Source organism: Momordica charantia (genome assembly GCF_013281855.1).
Source record: "Momordica charantia cultivar OHB3-1 chromosome 4 unlocalized genomic scaffold, Mcharantia_2.0 BLBB01000004.1, whole genome shotgun sequence".
NCBI lineage: Eukaryota > Viridiplantae > Streptophyta > Magnoliopsida > Cucurbitales > Cucurbitaceae > Momordica > Momordica charantia.
The window spans coordinates 585001-603700 of NW_028275162.1; the positions used below are offsets into that span (position 1 = coordinate 585001).

At 32.4% G+C, this 18700-nt stretch overlaps 3 protein-coding genes across 5 annotated transcripts; 2 read left to right on the forward strand and 1 right to left on the reverse strand.

Annotated features, from left to right (window-relative positions):
* The first annotated feature begins 3748 nt into the window (after positions 1-3748).
* LOC111016676 (GDSL esterase/lipase At2g42990) lies at positions 3749-7187 on the forward strand. 3 transcript variants are annotated; one of them, XR_002602205.2, is made up of 4 exons: positions 3749-4494; positions 5230-5719; positions 6648-6754; positions 6852-6990. XR_002602205.2 is itself a non-coding variant. In XM_022292141.2 (4 exons), exons 1-3 carry the CDS (start codon positions 4123-4125, stop codon positions 6656-6658), a joined length of 873 nt encoding a protein of 290 aa, XP_022147833.1. In that variant the 5' UTR covers positions 3749-4122; the 3' UTR covers positions 6659-6696; positions 6852-6988. The 3 variants fall into 3 exon arrangements, 2 of the variants coding, with proteins under 2 accessions (XP_022147833.1, XP_022147832.1); XM_022292141.2 differs by having other exon boundaries at positions 6648-6696; positions 6852-6988; XM_022292140.2 differs by lacking the exon at positions 6648-6754 and having other exon boundaries at positions 3752-4494; positions 6852-7187.
* A 2894-nt stretch (positions 7188-10081) lies between these two features.
* LOC111016682 (GDSL esterase/lipase At2g04570) lies at positions 10082-12379 on the forward strand. Its single transcript, XM_022292148.2, has 3 exons — positions 10082-10503; positions 11096-11585; positions 11677-12379. The coding sequence occupies exons 1-3, from the start codon at positions 10129-10131 to the stop codon at positions 11868-11870; spliced, it is 1059 nt and encodes a 352-aa protein (XP_022147840.1). The 5' UTR covers positions 10082-10128; the 3' UTR covers positions 11871-12379.
* A 1833-nt stretch (positions 12380-14212) lies between these two features.
* LOC148211606 (ethylene-responsive transcription factor 3-like) lies at positions 14213-15275 on the reverse strand. Its single transcript, XM_088123499.1, has one exon. It carries the CDS (start codon positions 15003-15005, stop codon positions 14367-14369), a length of 639 nt encoding a protein of 212 aa, XP_087979625.1. The 5' UTR covers positions 15006-15275; the 3' UTR covers positions 14213-14366.
* Positions 15276-18700: the final 3425 nt, after the last annotated feature.

The following is an 18700-nucleotide window of genomic DNA, read 5'->3' on the forward strand; positions in this document are numbered from 1 at the left end:
AATCGGCAGAAAACAGAGAGATTTAAATCAATGGCCTAAGATTGTGACTTTGCTGGAAATGGGTTCTTCGGGAGTGAGATTATTCTGCATTCCCATAGTGACGGCATCGGCCTCCGCCGCCACCGTGGACTCCGACTGCGACAGCGACATCGACATCGACAGTCTGTCGACGGCGGTGGCGGCGGGTTTGAAGGTGTCGTCGAAGTCGTCGTTGAAGAAGGCCACGTGGTCTATGTGGTTGCAGTGGTCCCCTCTGTCGGAGTACCCGCCGGGGCAGAACGGCTCCACCGCATGCCCCACCGCGTGGATCCCGAAGTGCTCGGAATCCGCCCGGCCCACGGTGGCCGAGCATGTCAATACCAAAATCGTCGCCGCCCACAGGAATCTCCGAATTGCCATGCCCGCCGATTCGATTCAGATTTCAGATTGGGGAATCACAAATTGGGAAGCAGTTTTTAAAACTGGTTTCTGTGTTTTCTGTTTTGCTATTAATGGGGAGTGAAGGCCTGGTCTTAAGCCCCAATCCCCAATGCTACCCCATATTTAGTGTTTCCTTGTTTACCATTTTGGTCTTTGATTTTAGACCCTAATTAATTAAAGTTGAAAGTATCCTACCCAAGATAATATTTAAACCTAAGAATTATTAGTTCAAAAATCTCAAACTGAAATATTCTATTGGTAATAACCCTCCAACATAACAATGCATGATTTGTACTTTGGAGTTAAATGGCGGCTGCGAGGTTCGATCTCCAATCCTCATATTCGTTGTACTTAAAAAATGTTTGTTTGTTTCACTGTCATTTAAAAAAAAATAATATTTCATGCTTAATTTTCGACATGCATAGTGATAAAAATAATAATCCACTTTTTTCTATCATACATAGAATTGTCATTTTCTTCCCTTTTGAAACCCCTTTAGTTACAGTCATAAGACAAATTTTTTGTATCCTATATCATTGGAATTAATTTAGTAATTAATTCAGATGTGCCTAACAAATTAAATAGCAGTTATATACTTGGGTCATTTAATAAGTATATAAGTGGTTTTGATTACGAGTCTGCTAATCAATAGAAACCAAACCATTAATCTTAAGAAATTATAGAAACCTATGATTAACATATAAATATATAGTTATGGTCCCTAATACTCAATGTCATTTAGGACCATAACTTCTTGCATATCATACTCAATCTATCTAATGATTTAAGGTAATTTTAATATATATATATATATATATATGTATATATATTTTGATTTTCTTCTCTACAGATCAATTGTTTTGATTATTCTTGAATTGTGTACAGTCCTTTATTTTAGAATGACTATTCACATGCTATTTGAATAGCCTTCGATTTTCAACCAATAATACTAATAATACTAACAACATATAATGTGGATTAACCATTCAACTATAAAGTCAATGCCAAAAACCTAATTATGTTGCCAATTTATTAGGCCACGCTCTACAAAATGATGAATACCAAACGAAACATTAATATTAAATACCTAACTACAACTACAACTACAACTACAACATATTTTTTATATTTTTTTATCACAATAAATAAATTTTCTAAACATGTGATTGTGATCCCTACCTAGCTGAACTGAATCTCCATTAATTAAGCCACAATACTTTCTTCTTTTTTTTTACCATTTTAGTTTGTATTTTTGTTAATATATTTTAATTTCATTTTCATCTCTGTATTTTTAAATAAGTTATTTATTGTCTTTGTTTTTTCTTTATTAAAGTTTACAATTGTCCCATCATTTTTTTTTTTGAGAGGCGAGCAAGTTTTACCATTAATAGAATAAAATAATATTTATGATGGTAGGTAAATAAAAGAACAATATTTTTTATTAATAGGGCCAACCTAGCTTGAGCCTAACTAATTGTTAAAGGCATGAATCCTGTGTGTTTGAAGTCCAACTTTCATTCTATACGGTGTCGTACTAAAACAAATATTTTTAATACGAGAATTTTAGTGCAACAGAAATAATTCTATGGGATCGATTCCAGGTAAGATCGGTTCAGGATCATGGGATCCTTTTCTATCGGATAGGAAGGGCTGTTGCACAAAATGTACTTCTAAGTAATTGTTCTATAGATCAATTATCGAGATATATGAAGAAAAGAAATTATGTAACGAAGGGGGTTCGAACTTGGAACAAGTCTAAAAAAATAATATCACTATCGGCAGTGGACAATATTTTTTAATATTTCACTCTTTTTCTTTTCGTGACCAATTTTGAAAATAAATAAAATGTTTAAATACTATTTTGATTTTTTTGCTTTCCACTTAGTTCAAAATGGACAATATAATCATGGGCGGCAAAGTGAAATATTGTTTAATATTTCAATTTTTTTCTTTTCCAGACCAATTTTGAAAATAAATAAAATTTTTAAATACTATTTGATTTTTGTACTTCCGACTACTTTCAAAATATCTATTTTTGTATCTATAGTTTCAACTTTTGTTTATTTAGCGCATGTACTCTCGTCAAACCATCTACTTTGGTCTATGTACTTTTAAAAAGGGATTATTCGATTTCCTATTTACAAAATTATAACATAAATGTGATACACAATATAAATCTTTTTTAATATAAATTTATTACTATATTTCAAGAAATTGAATGAGTCAAAGTGTCATATACGAATTTTAATCTATATAAATTAGATAAATATGAAAATGAAAAAAATCAAAACAATCATTTTTAAAAATACAAAAACGACTCAAATTAACGTTTCAAAACTAAGGGACTGGCATTTGATAGTATATGCACTAAACCCAAAATATAGTATTTAAAAGTTTAAAAGAAATAAATGTAGTTCACTAGGTTCTAGAAGTTGATTGCTTACCCAATTGAGAAGTCACAAACTTTTTTTTCCTTACCTTTTCTTAAGATTACCTTTCTTTGTTGTGCACATAATAATGTCTATGATTTTTTAGGCATATTTACTATTCCAACAAACATGACCAAAGAAGAGGACCAAAAAATTACACGTGTACTGATTTCTTTGCCCCTCTTAAATGAGATTTGGGACTCTTTTCGAGGTTGGAAAAGTAGGTTGTTTCATAAGAAGCTTTTTAAAATAATTATTCCAAAAATCTAATTTTATCCAATATTTTCTCATAAAAAACCAAATGTGTATTAAATGAAGGGGTTTGGCCGTATCTAAAACTTTTTATTATAGTAATTACACCCAAGTCAAGTTATGATGGGTACAGTTCAATTGTAAATTTTTTTTTAAGTTTATAAAATAATTATTCATATCGTTAATTTGTGATTTTCTTTTTTTCTTTTTTTTTTCAAAACGAGTATAATTTAGTGGTAATTGTGATATATATCTCCAATTAAGAGAGTGTAAGTTCAATCCCCTATCCTCGCATGTTCTGTTAAAAAAATTATTGGATCATTTTTCCAACTAAATATATGATCATCCACCTAAAAAATGGAAAAATTATTTGACAGGGCACGAAATAATGCGGCTAATAATTTTGCATATTAACGAGAGAGAATTTAACTATAACTTTGAACTTTTATCTCGTGTAGATATAGATTTTGAACATAAATCTAATCTGGAGGGAAAACCCAAAAATTAATGGAATCATATAAACACAAAAATTAACGTAATTCCCACCAAACAATAACCCCTTGCCTATGTACGAGTATAGGAATAGTGTCTATACGCCCAAAGATGGAAAGATTGGAAATATCGAAGGACCGTCGACACCTAAAAAAAATTGACTCCCATCATAAATCCAATCCAACAAAATCATATATTTTTTTCTCCTCCCACTTTGTTGCTTTATTCATAATTCCGGCCGCCGTCGCCGGCGGCGGTGGTCATAACTGAAAAAGCCACCACATGGCTAACCAACCCTGAACCAAAGTGTATAATAACATTGGCCTTTGCATGTAAATTTGTTGGACCAACCGCCATCAAAATGCTCATTGAATTCCCACCAAACCACGCATCGATCTCTCCACAATTTATATCAAAATTTAACCCCAATTCATCTCACAATTTTTGCTTTACTCTCTCCATCCTCTTCCATTTTCTCTAAATATCATTTTTTTTTCCCAAGAACTGTCCTTTTTTTATAATTTAAATAATGGGTTCCTTCCATTTCCTCGTTAACCCATTATTGGTTATTCTAATCTTCACATTGGCATCCAAAACCGGAGCAAAAGTTCCGGCCATTATTGTGTTTGGAGACTCCTCTGTGGATTCCGGCAATAACAATGTGGTTAAGACGGTGTTGAAAAGCAATTTCAGGCCTTATGGCCGGGACTTCGTCGGTGGTCAGGCCACCGGAAGGTTCTCCAACGGCCGCGTTCCGCCGGACTTTATTTCTGAAGCTTTTGGTCTAAAATCAACCATACCGGCTTACTTGGACCCCGGTTATACCATTGCCGACTTCGCCACCGGAGTTTGCTTCGCCTCCGCCGGAACTGGCTTCGACAACTCCACTTCCGATGTTTTAGTAAGTCTGTTTAATTTCTAAACTTTCAAGCCAATAAACTTGAAATTTTGTTGATATTTAAAATATGAAAATACTTAAACTTTTGAATAATTTTGTTTCATTGTTTGATATCTAAAAGAGAAAAATACTAAAATAAATATTTTTTATAAAATTAATATCAATTTTCTAACCGTGATAAGGACAATATTTAATCCAAGAGTCAAATATTTTCCTTTAAAATATATTATTGCTTGAAGAAGAATTTGTGGTTTTGGACGAGTTCAAGTATTTGACAGTGCAAGTGTTAAAATGATAGAGATAGTGTGAACTATTAGATGCCTATTAGATATAATATTTAAATTAATATCTTTGTTAAGTTAAATTTTAAGAGTATATTTAATAGATCGAACGTTTAATAGATCTTTGAACTCTTAATATCAATCTTTTATCAAAATTTCTCATTAATTTAACAGTTTTTTAAATTTTCAATTTTATGTCTAATAGCTAGCTTCTTGACTTATTAAATACCTTTAAAGTATATAAATCTATTAAACACAAAATTCAAAAATCTCATGATTGTGCATCTTTTGAGCTCACCCATTTTGACTTGATCTCATATTGACGTTCGTTTGAGCTTTTGGGCTTTGACATATATCAATATTTATGGGTTCCATCTCAATCATCTTTTAATACGTGATCGAGAATTCAATAATGTTGATGTATAACGAGGATTCTGTTATTTATGAAACCGAGCAGAATGTGATACCTCTATGGAGGGAAGTGGAGTTTTTCAAGGACTATCAAAACAAGCTAAGAGCCTATATGGGCAATGAGAAAGCAAATGAAGTGATAAGAGAAGCTCTATATTTGGTAAGTTTAGGAACAAACGACTTCTTGGAAAATTACTACACAATTCCTCGGCGGAGACTCCAATTTACGATCCAACAGTACGAGGATTTCCTGCTCGAACTGGCCGGGAAGTTCATCGGAGAACTTTACGGGCTCGGCGCGAGAAAAATATCGTTTACCGGGCTTCCTCCGATGGGGTGTTTGCCGCTGGAGAGAGCAACCAATGTCATGGGAAATTTTGGGTGCGTAGAGAAATACAACGCTGTGGCTTTGGAATTCAATAGGAAGTTGGAGGGATTCGTGGGGGCATTGAATATGCAGCTCCCAGGCCTTACAATGCTCTTTGCAAATCCTTTTCCCATTTTTTATCAGATCATCAGCCAGCCTTACTTATACGGTATGAAATTAAACATCTTATCTTTCAGCTTTGTGCTTCTTTTTTTCATTTTTGCGTTTAAATTTTCTCCGTTCTTGATTTCTTTTAAATAAATCATTTATGGTTCTATATCAAAATAAATTGAGAATGAGAAGAAGTAACACCATGTAGTTTACAAACAAGATCAGAGATGTTCGTTTAAATTTGTTAGACTCTAAATATATCTTATCAATATTCGTTTAGTGACATATCCTCTCAATAAACCAAGGCTTAGGAACATTGTTAAATTACGTCCCTTGATCTTTTTAATGTGGGATATTTAAAAAAAAAAAAAGATGAGGTTTCACCCACTTTTAGCATAGTAGACCCCATTTCCTATATTTTTGAGTTCTAGATAATAATTTTGTTAAGGATCACACGTAATAAGAGGCCTAACCAGTTTATAATATAAGTGAGATACTTCTCTAATTGTCAATTAGTTTTGAGTTGGAACTCATAAATATTAATATGATATCATAACCCAAAAGTTCAAACTCGAAAAAATGAGATCTGGGACAAGATTGGTGGATCCAAAAGAGGCAACTATCTTAAGGAGCATGTTAAGGATCGAAAGATAAAGTACCTAACAAGGATTTAAAATATAAGTAGACTGGTCCGTCGAAAATATTTAGATGTTGGCGACTCATGAGGATAGTACAAAAAATATGTGAAAGTTGGTTGGGTAGGAGAACCAAACGGTAGGTGTCTGGGGCTTTGGTTGTCTGCATTCTGTGCGTAGTTAGCTCATTGAAGGTTTGGTCATAATCATTAATATATCTCTACGCCATCTTTAAGACACTGCCAACCCTCCCCATCTTTCTCTCTCTACATTTTTTACTCTTTTTAGAGTAAAAGTTCTAAAAAGTTCTGGATTGTTTCTCAAAAAGGTTTTGATTTTGTTTCTTACCAGGTGAATATTAAAATTGACCCAGGAATTTTTTGGGTAACATAATACTCAGGTGAATTGGCAAAATTTTGAACCAGAAATTTGGGGCACTAAAAGATAAAATGTTTGGGGTAGAAATTTCAATATTTCATCTCTCGAGGGATTAATATTAAAATATAAAGGACTAAAACATATATTTAACTAATATCGGACACGATAAATGGGCAGGATTTGAAGTGGCTGGAAAGGCATGCTGTGCAACTGGGACATTTGAGATGAGCTATCTGTGCAACCAAGAAAACCCATTTACTTGCATGGATGCAAACAAATATGTGTTTTGGGATGCCTTTCATCCCACTCAGAAGACCAACCAAATTATTGTCAATGATTTGCTTAGAATTCTTCTCCCTATGTTTCGATGAACGTTCGAATCTCCACTATGTCGTATTCTAGAAAAAATTACGCACTGTATTTATTTTGAATCTTTGATTCTCCCACCTCTTTTGCTTTTTTGCCTGTATTTTGTCATTAATAATTTATCTTATTCTTTTGTTGTTTGTTTCACCATTTGAGAAATCATTGGAAGTTATTGTTAAGATATAAATTAATGTTAGATATATGTGAGCTTGAAAAGAGTATTTATATCCGTGTAATTGTGTTATTAAATATCCGTTGGCGTGTTGATATTTTCATCAACATTTCCATCTATCTATAGCTTCGACATTAATACGACGAGGTAAATTGACATTTCTATAATATTACAAAAAATTGATAAAATATGAAAAATATCAATAAAATATCACTAATATAAATAGAATATTAATATTAATCATTTTAAACTTATTTAGAAGGGTGAAATATTTATTTGTTTATTTATATATTTTTTACAATATTTTTAATTTTTATAATTTTTTAAAAAATATATCCATCAACAACAAATTTATCCATATTTCCATCAATATTTTCATAAAATTGAGATCTCGATATTTAAGACCTTGTTTATTTTTAAGAATATTTCTGTCTTATATACATGGAAACATTCCACTTAATTTAAATACTATTGCTTTTGTATTATATGTCATCTTTATTTAAAATTGCTAGTATCGTTTAAAAGTCTAATTTGTTATGGCGGTCCTTGTGGGTGTTGTTGTTAGATGTGTGTAACGGGGAATAATATCGATCAACAAGAAAGAAATTGAGTTCAAAGTAAATGTTCCATGTTACCTAGGATATGTTCTAGTCTTGCACTAGTGTCTTCACCGTGTAAGTGTGAAGATGTCTTTCGAGTTAAAATTCTTTCACTGCCATGACAAATATGTAGGTACAGATGACGATCATTTCTATAATTATTTATTAGTTAGATATGTGATTGAACGATAGAAATATGTCTTTCAAACTTTTTTTGGTACAACATGTGAAAATGAAGATTCGAACTCATCATCTTTTAATAAGAGACCAAATTGACTTTTAAATTATAAAGTAGTTGCAACGATATAATCATTCCGACTAAAATCACTGTTAGATGTTAATTATTGCTGAGTTAAACTAATGTGGGCCGATGGTACCAATTTGGAAGTAATATTTGGGATGATTAATTTTAACAAAGAAATGAGCTGTGAAAGAATATGAGGGAGCTAAAAGTGGGTTCATTAAATTAAATGGCCGCAAATTTTAGGTCAACAATAAAAGCTGCCCTTGTGAGGGAAAGTGAACCCTCTGCAGAGGCACCCTACCCTTAAAAGTTTGGGCCACACCCTATTGCCATGCTATAGTATCAAAGCCCATTTAGCAAATTTCATTATATTACTCAATAATTTTTAAATAATTATTCATGTCATTGCAAATAACGTACTTCCAATAATAATATTTGCATGTGATTTAAATGATTATAACAACACATTGTTCATAAATCATGTCCAATCATAAACCCATCAAATCCCTAATAAAATAAAATGTCACTCTATGACTTAAATAGTTTTTTAAACTCGAACCAATTAAAATTTATCTGTTACAGTTCAAGAACGTTTTTATTATCGAAGGGATAATATTTTTTCATTAATACGAGACTTTTCCGGTGAAACTCAGAAGTTTACCGAAGTGCTGGGAGGATATTTTTGTTAGTAGTGTAAAAGGATAGTGATGGGGGTAATAAAGGAAAGCAATCACGGAGGGCGATATGATCTCCACCTCCTTTTCTGTTGATGTCCGACATCCATAATATTGTCGTTGTCTTGGGCGGTTCCAACCACATAAAATTAACTCCCCAGATTTCTTCTTATGTTTCATTACGACGTGTCGAATTAGGTGGGTGGGAAGGCAAATGAAAGTGATGCTCTGTTTTTAGTTTTAGTTTTGCCAACCTTCATAAAATCAAGCCTTTATTAGGGCTTTTGGTTTTCTAGAAACCCACCTACATAATGCCTTTTCCTCAACTCTTTGGGCTAAAAAAAATAAATAAATAAAAAATTGAAAAATCATATCCACCTACTCAAATAATGATTCACATTTTAATTCCGTGGGAATTAAGTGCTGTAATTAATATTTTTTTCAAAATTAAATTATAATTTTTGGATAACTAACCAATAAATCATACAAGGTTGAATTTAAGAAATTAACTAAAATCATGTCATGTCAAACTCAACTATAGAAATAGTTTGACACTTGCTACAAAATGAAAGTTCAAATTTAACAACACAAAAGGTCGTCCGGTGTAATTGGAAGAATCAATACGTTCAAAAGTAGTCTCATTCAAACCATCTTCAAACAAATGAATACTTCTTTTTTTTTAGTTCAAATAGAGCTACTAACGATGACAACGGTGGCGATGGCGACGTTGGAGCTAGCGGAAAAATCGAAAGGAAGAGAGAAGAAGTGCCTACGGAAAAATTGAAGAAAGAAAGAAAATGAGGAGGAAGAATCGAGGGGTTGTGAAATTAGGGCAACTTTTCTCGACGTACGTATCTCATCGACATAGTTTCTAAAATGCATCGTTTCATTTTTGTCGAAAATTTTAATGGTCAAAATCTCGCTTTTCTACGAACTTTTGGTGACGATAGAAGGAATCGTCGCTAAATGTTGCGTCGCCAAAAATTCCATAAAAAAAAAAATGTAGTGTTATAGTTTGAGCTATGTTGATGTCAGTAAAACTTGTCTAATTTAAAGTATCAATTTCACTACTTATTCAAACGTAGAGTTCAAATTGTACCATTTATTCCCGTATAGAGTCTAAATCTACAAAATTAAAAATTTGGCTTAAATGAAATTAGAGAAAATTTACGAAGTCAATCAAGAATACAAATATAAAGTCCTTGAATGTGTATGATCCCATTAAATGTTTGTTAGAAGCAATTAAAACTCCCCCAACAACTTCTCTAGCTTCACTTCAAACTCTCATTTATTTTTCCCCAACCACATTTATTTATTGCATTGCCACTGCCTCCCCTCCTCTGCTTAAATCCTCTGTTTTTTGACTCACAAAATCACATAACCAAAGTTAAGTTAAGTTATGGCATACATGTTCTTCCTATGCATTCTTACAACTCACCTTCTCTTGGCACCGGAGGTGGTGGTGGGAGCGGAGGCGAAGGTTTCGGCGATCATCGTCTTCGGGGACTCGTCAGTGGATGCTGGGAACAACAACTTCATCCCGACGATAGCCCGAAGCAACTTCCAGCCGTACGGGCGCGACTTCACCGGCGGGAAGGCGACGGGGAGATTCTCCAATGGGAGAATTCCTACAGACTTCATTTCTGAGGCATTTGGGCTGAAGCCAATTGTGCCTGCTTATTTGGACCCTTCTTATAACATCTCAGATTTGGCGACAGGGGTCACTTTTGCTTCTGCTGGAACTGGCTATGATAATGCCACTTCAGATGTTCTGGTAAACTTTATTTTATGTCTCTGTTTCAGATCCTTAATTTGGTCCACTTTGACCACTCAGCTTTCAAAATAATGGTTTCCCCTCCCTTTCGCTTTTAGTTTTATGTTTTAAAAAACGATGTTTGTTCATAATTTTTTCGGTATATTTTTACATTAGCTGACTTAGTAACTTTTAATTTGGTCGAGGACAACGGAACTTCTCCCTAATAGCTTTACTTTTGGTTTCAACCAGAAAGTCTGATTCAATAGAGATGTCTCTCTAACATTTATATCGGTGATTTTTTTTCATTTTAACTTTGGTCGCGTTACAACACAGTTTATACTTTTTTGAAAAAAAAATAATCATTCTCATCTTACTATTAGTTTTGTCTCCTAATATTTTACTTTAGAAAAAATTTATACTGTAATATGTATATCCACTCTCATTTATTATTTATTATCTAAGAGTTCAACAATATGAAAAAATTATTTATGGTAGAAAATTTATAGAACAAAGGAAATACGTATTATGAGAGTGTTATAAATTTTCTCTAACACAAGCACTCTTAATATAGAAGTCTAATATGAGATGGAAACATTATGTAATGTTGCAGTCTGTGATACCATTATGGAAACAACTTGAAAATTACAAAGAGTATCAAACGAAGCTCAGGGAATATCAAGGCCCGACTAAAGCAAACGAGACTATAACAGAAGCTCTATATGTGATGAGTTTAGGAACCAACGACTTTTTGGAGAATTACTACACAATGCCAGGTCGTTCCTCACAGTACAACCTCCAACAATACGAGGACTTTCTCACCGGGATTGCGGGCGGGTTTATCGAGAAGCTCCACAGCCTCGGCGCTCGGAAAATCTCCCTCGGCGGGTTGCCGCCTATGGGGTGCTTGCCGTTGGAAAGAGCAACAAATGTTTTTAGAGGCGATAACTGTGTGGAGAGCTACAACATTTTGGCTGTTGAATTCAATAACAAACTTAAGGCCTTGACGGAGAAACTCAACGGGGAGCTTCCTGGGATCAAGTTGGTGTTTTCGAATCCGTATTACATTCTTATGCACATGATCAGAAAGCCTTCAGTCTACGGTAATAAACTTAAAGTTGATAATCTTATATCATTGTTCTTGACAAGAAAGAATTTGAAATTGGAAAATGGGGTTTTTTGGGCTTGTGACAGGGTTTGAGGTGACGTCCACGGCGTGTTGCGCAACAGGGATGTTTGAGATGGGTTATGCCTGCAATCGGGATAGCTTGTTCACTTGCTCTGACGCAAACAAGTACATCTTTTGGGACTCATTTCATCCGACTCAAAAGACGAACCAAATCGTCTCTAGTTATGTGGTCAAGAATGCACTCGCGTCGTTTCTTTGATTCATCCATTTATCAAAGTCTTAAGCATCGACCTCTTTTTGGATAAAGTTTCGGAGGTTTTGGAAACTTATTAGAAAAATAAAAGATGATTTGAAACTTATTCAAATGATGGTTGTAGAAAGGTAAATAAAAGAAGTCATTTTAAGAGACATATTTGATCATAATTAACTAAGACTTTGATCAAATGTGTATTTTAAAGATATGATTTTTATATCTTTCTAACATAATAATTCTATCATTGAATAAGTTTCAAAAGACTTATATTGTTCTAATAAATTTCGAAAGCTACCAATATTTACCAAAAATCACCTCTCTAGAATAGTAACTTATCAAATAGTATAAGTTTGTACTATATATATTATAATAAGTTAATATTTTATATATATATATATAAGCTGTTTAGCTAAAAGCTAGCCCAAGAGCTTGATTGGATTTGTTTATCAATCCTTCACCCATTGGGCTCAAGAATTTTGATTAGTAATAAATTCCAAGCCTTGATATTTATGATATGGATGTGAGGACTTATTTGTTCATCTATTAATATTTTGAATATTAAAAAAGAACAACAAAGTTGAAAGCAAAAAATAAATTGACAATGTTTTTTCTTTTTCTTTTTCTTTTTTTTTTTTGTAAAATATTGGTTTTGTTTTATAACACAAGACAACTAAAGGTGAAAGGCAAAACCAATAATTTTTAGGTCGGGGAGAAATTTCAATTTGTGATTATATTTAAAATATATTAAATTTGAAGTGACTTGTACTCATATTTAAGTCAACGAACGCAAAACAAAACAGAGAGAAAAAGATAAGGAAAAAAATATATTATTCATACTCGTTCTCAACGTGGTTTAATGGTTTCAAACGATCATACATAAGAGTGATACATACGTTATTCGCTTTTGTACATGATCATTTGCTATAGATAAACTTAACTTCAAGATAATATTATTAATAATTAATTAATGCAAAAATGTAAAATAAACCTTCCCTTTAAATGCAATAAATATAACCATTGATTACTTGATTGTTACAACAATTAATCACCTATCACCTCTAAGTAATCAAGTTCGAAAATGAATATCTTCAAATTGGTCTATCTTCAATTAAACGGTTAGTCGACCTAATCTAATTTAATTATTTTAATGAATATTTCTAATCAAGCTATATAAGAGTAAAATACCAAGATTTTATAAAATAATTACAACGTAAAATTAGATCATATTTTTGTACCAAGGGAAGAATAATATCCAGACAATAACTTCTTTCCATAGGTACTTCCTTTATCAAAGGAAAATTATTAAACTGAAAAAAAAATAATAAAAAAGGGCAATATGATTTAATTTGAATTTGAATTTCAAAACTGAGGATCATACTTTTTTACCACAACTTCTTCAATCGATCAATAATAATTATTTTGAAAATATTTTACCAAATTTGGTTTTAGAGCCAAAACAAAATGCTAAACATAATCATCTTACAACAACCCAATTAGAAATTTTGAACACTCGAAGCCAACATGTTTCCAAAACTGATCAAGAAAAATGAATAATTAAGGAATTTTAAGATTGAAAACTAATCTTAATGCTCAAAAAACATCCAACTTGGAAGACCCAAATTCAAAAGGTAAACAAAAACATGAAAGGTAAAAGTAATATATTCTCCTCCTTTTTTGGGCGGCTTTAGAGCAACCCCATATGAAGAACAATTTGAATTGGGCTGAAAAATCCACTTGATCTGCTTCCTTCTAAATTCGTACAGACATTTGAAGAAATCTAAAAAATTATGATCATCTGTATCCAGTCCAATCGAAATGGTGGCCATGCTTAATAGGGCATTTGATTTCTGGTAAAGTTTGAACATGAAATGATGATTAATTAATGCCTCTAACATGCGCCAAAGTGATAAAAGTTGACTACGACTACCATAATTATGTACCTTGGAAGCAATAATCCCATGGAGGAAAACGGGTTACAGAGAGATCTATAGAGAAAAGTCGTGTAGAACAAGAGAATCCAAGGGAAGTTTGGAAGAAGAACTTTAATTTTGTAGACTCCCAAAGTAGAGAGGAATTTGAAATCACTCATTAATTCAAAGCCCTATGAGTTAATTGAATATGGTGAAGTGAAGAATGGATTTTCGTAATAGGATTTGATTGAAGAGATGAGAGATTATGAGTTGTTTTTCTAATGCAATGAACAGTTATTTCATATGGTTAAGCAGAGAATCAGATCAAAATGGAAAACCCTTCCCCTTTTTTCTTTAACAACACAGAAACACAAAGTAAGATTCAGAGCTCCGTGTTGGCAAAATTCAGATGCTACTCTACCACCATAAACTAAGAAATTAAGGAGTGGAGAAGCAAATTTTCTCATTCAACAAGCAGGTTGAGACAAAGTTTCCATTTAATTCTGCTCAGTCGAGAAAATAAGATAGATAATGGAAGAGGCGTGGGAGAAAAATAACCCGTTTGATATTTGTGATTAGAAGCAGAACATTATCAGAAACACAGAGCAGTGGCTTGAAGATCATCACCGGATAAATCGACGTCGTGCGGCGGCAGTGGAGGAGGTAGGTTCAGATCGAACGGCAACACTCTGCGGATTGAAGAGGTTCGTGCATATTCCTCACTGTCATCAACAACCGAGGACGATGAATCACAGTCGCTGTGGCAATCGTCGGGGGAGACCGGCGGCAGGGACTTCCGATGGAGCTTTGGAACGGACGGAGCCGGAATGGAAACCCTAGGCCCGCTGAAAGACTCCACGGTGGAACTCAAACTGCTCGATGTAGGTCTATTGACCGAAATGTTGCTAATCTTGCAGAGTCCGCCGGAGTCGTGAAACTCCTGCGAGAATGGGATTTGGTGATGAACAGAGATCGCCGATGGATGCAGAGGGAAGTTCGTTTTAGCCTTCGGGCCGCGGAGAGAGAGAGCGGCAGCGTCGTAAGCTCGGGCGGCATCCTCCGCCGTATCGAAGGTGCCGAGCCAGACGCGAGTCTTCTTCCAGGGATCTCTAATCTCGGCGGCGTACCGGCCCCATGGCCGCTTCCGAACGCCTCTGAATCGCACTTCTTTAACTGGTCCATGAGTCGTCTGCCCAGCCGTCGGTGGATCTGTGGCCCTGCCCCGCCGCATGGATGAAGAAGACGAAGAGGAAAACGGTGGTGTTTGGGGAAAAGAATCTTTGAGATTTTCGGAGATGGTAGACAAATGCAAGGGATTTTTGCAGAGTTTGATTATTTCAGCTACCACCTCCTCCGGGAGAATTGTTACCGCCGGCGCCGGAGCTCCATTTCCGTGCGGGAGGAATTTTCTTCTCTGCTCTCAACGGCTTCCCGATTCCTCTTTCTTCTTCCTCCCTCTCAGATTCGCTTGAGGTCCGTTTCCTTGCCTTGCTTTTTTATTATTAATTGTTTTTTTTTTTTTGGATAAGAGCTACCGGAAGAAATTCGAGAAAATACCAGAATACCCTTCACCTTTCCCTTTTTCTCCCTCTTATCCGATCAAAAGGTCTACAATTTTCAATTTTTATGTGCATTTTAAACCATTGGGATTATTTCAAAAGAGAGAAAAAAAAAACATTGAGATGAAGAAATAAATATTAAAATATAAGTTTCAACCTAAACCCTAAAATTATGAGTTTGATTTAAATTTTTTTTATTTAGTCCATTTGTGCTTGAAGTTGTTAGATATACTTCTTAATTTTTCAAGTCGGTCAATTCTTAAAAATTTAAAAATTACGTGGTAGGTTTGGCTTAGGTATTAACTAACATCATTCATTAAAATGACTTATTATACATAAAATTGTAAATTTGTCCGTCTATTCTAATATTTTTAATGTGTTAAAATTTTCCAGACAAAATTAATTTTGCAGGCTATCAAATAAATGTTTACAAAATTTGAGGATTAAACTTATAATTTGATCAACATAAATGAGTTAATGGGAAATTTTGATAACTAAAATAATCAATGACCTAAATTTAATTATATTTGAAATTCCATTCCATGTCATTCCAGTGCTATTCCTATTATTGGTTTTCCTTTTTTTGTTAATTATGAAACTACTTAATAATTTTTAATAATTAATAATAATTGAAGAGTTCTTAATATTATAATTTAAATAATTATGTTGAATATGATTCAATGGCTCTTGAATATATTTTTATATAATATATGTCAAACAATAATCATATTAAACTACTAATTAGTTTAATTGTTTATTTATTTTTTAATGCAATGAGAGAGTATTTACCTAAACTAGTAACTTCTGTATTTGCTATCAAAATAAATATTTAGTTCCATGCTTTATTGCTGTGGATTCATTTTGATTAAATATGGTTCAATAATAATTTAATATTTTGTTGAATATGACTCAATAACTATAATGTTATATTTATAAAGTTTTTTAAAAATGCTATACTTTATAAAATTTTAAAAAGCTTTTTTAATATAATATTAAACACTTAATGACAATTAAAGTTGTATTGTTAATTAGGAATTAATGTGTGGAAATTTCATTTTTTATTGGTGGGGTTTGCAATCATGTTTTGCCTTTAATGATGCGATTAGTTGCATAATGTGATTATTGTTTTTGTCAATTCAAAATCATTCATACCCTTTGGCAAATAGTTTTGTGAAAACCCTTTTTTCCATTTTACATATATATAATTTTTACAAGTTTTGTCTACTTTCGGAATATTCTTGGGTATATGACTTGGATCTCATAATTAAAAAAATAGAATTAATTATCCTACTTAAAAAATATAGTGAAATGTATCCTTTTAAATGTTACTACGCTTGTATTCAACTCTCGATTGTATTTGTTGTTATATACCATCATGGGCTTATTATAGGATATTAAATTTTCATCGACAAATTAATTAACACATTTCCATCTACATTTTAATATGTCATGAATTCGACATCTACATACAAGGTAAATCAACATTTCCACATTATAAAAAAAAAAGGTAAATATTCAAATACCAACAAAATATCACTAATATAGATATAATATTAATATTAATAATTTATAACTTATATATAAATGGTGAAGGCTTATTTATAAATTTTTGTATTTTTATAACATGTCCATTGACTTCAACATTTTATCGATTTTCCATAAAATTGAGACAACAACTTCGACATTTAAATGCTTAATAAACGTGGAAAATCTATTGTCGAACGGATATAATCATACTACCTCTGCCAATATACAATAAGTTACCACAAGTTAAAATGTTTAATTATAAGTTGGTTTATGAACTTTATAATCATGACTATGAAGTCCATAAACTTGAAAAAGTTCAACTAACACGTTAATAAACTTTCAATGTTATGTCTATTGTCTACTAAGTCAATATCATTAACTCCAATTTTATATAGAATATGGTAATTGTATTTATTAAGGATTATGAAATGTGACATGACAAATGCGACAAATGCGAATGAATTTCTAGTATGTAAGTTTAGATGAAATTAAGAATTAAATTATCTTTATTTTTTTAGTACAATAAATGTGGGTGGAGATTTGAACTCGTGACTTATTAATTAGAGACATGTGTCGATTTTAAACTATGAAATTTTTAATACCAAGATATTCTAAAAAGAGCAAATTATATTTTATGAATTAAATTCACAGCTAATCTTTTTATAATGCTTTGTAAAGCACAATAGAGAATAAATTATCTTTTTTTGGGGGGAAAATAATAAAATGATTTAACTACTTTGGTCAAATATTACCTTTATTTTTTTCCCCACTGTTGCGAATGGGGCCACGTGCCCATCAGTCAGCTGACAGCTACGTAGCAGGTCAGGAGGGTGACAGCCAATGCAAAATCAACACGTCACCAGTGGCCTAAACCCAGCCTTTCGAGTGGGCAGCAGCACTAAACTTTTATGCCCCCTCGCCACCTTTTCTTTTGAAAACAATGAATCATACGCCAACGCCCCTAGATAATGTGAATACCTAATTTGGATAAATAATTTTAACTTTCAACCCGAGATGGGAGAGATATATGTCAATTACAATTATGCTCGTTTTGACAAATAATTTTAATTATTTATCGTGCAACGTTCCATGTACTACTTTTAATTAAAGCAGATTTGATATTTAATTTTTCTTTTTTTCCTTTTTTTTTTTTTTTGAAAAAAACATGGTAGCATTTTGTTGGTTCTTTTTGTTATCTTCATTTATTAAAAACTCAGATTTACACGAAGATATTATTTTAAAAATTGTTGTGCAATTTTTTATATGTGATATTTAGGGAAAATATACATTTTTACTCTAAACTTGCGGGTGGATCAATTTTAACTTTAAGATTTTAATTTCACCAACGTGTCTCTTAAACTTATATAAGTATTGTCATCTTTATTTTAATCAGTTTGAATAAATGTCGTAATTTTTAGCTTCTTATAAACTTTTGTTAGAATTGTTTAAAAAATATTCTCAAGTTTGTTGAATAAACTATATAAAACACATGTTGGGATAGAAAATTGATAAGAATTCAAAGAAAAACGACATTAGAACTACTCTTTAATTTTATTTTTTTTAGATTTGTGAGTTTTGAGAGAGTTATTTAGTTATAAAAATATTCGGATGCATTAATTATATTTATTTTGTGCAAAACTCAAATTTTATTGAAATTCTACAAATTTTGTGAGATTTTACATTATTTTTTGTGTTAAAATTGGTTGTGAATTAGCGTGTGAACGGTTGAATGAAAATTGATATACCTTGTAAAGTTGATGGATAAAAATTGGTATTTATCCTAAATGTTTTGAACTTATACAATGATGTTTCATTTGCATTTCTTAAATTGAAAGACTTA

Excerpts from the sequence above, each read along its gene's own strand:
- LOC111016682 (XM_022292148.2), top strand. The coding sequence starts at position 10,129 with ATGGCATACATGTTCTTCCTATGCATTCTTACAACTCACCTTCTCTTG. Across the intron at positions 10,504-11,095 it reads ATGCCACTTCAGATGTTCTG|TCTGTGATACCATTATGGAA; the intron begins GTAAACTTTATT and ends GTAATGTTGCAG. Across the intron at positions 11,586-11,676 it reads CAGAAAGCCTTCAGTCTACG|GGTTTGAGGTGACGTCCACG; the intron begins GTAATAAACTTA and ends GGCTTGTGACAG.
- LOC148211606 (XM_088123499.1), bottom strand. The coding sequence starts at position 15,005 with ATGCGGCGGGGCAGGGCCACAGATCCACCGACGGCTGGGCAGACGACT.
- LOC111016676 (XM_022292140.2), top strand. The coding sequence starts at position 4,123 with ATGGGTTCCTTCCATTTCCTCGTTAACCCATTATTGGTTATTCTAATC. Across the intron at positions 4,495-5,229 it reads ACTCCACTTCCGATGTTTTA|AATGTGATACCTCTATGGAG; the intron begins GTAAGTCTGTTT and ends GAAACCGAGCAG. Across the intron at positions 5,720-6,851 it reads CAGCCAGCCTTACTTATACG|GATTTGAAGTGGCTGGAAAG; the intron begins GTATGAAATTAA and ends ATAAATGGGCAG.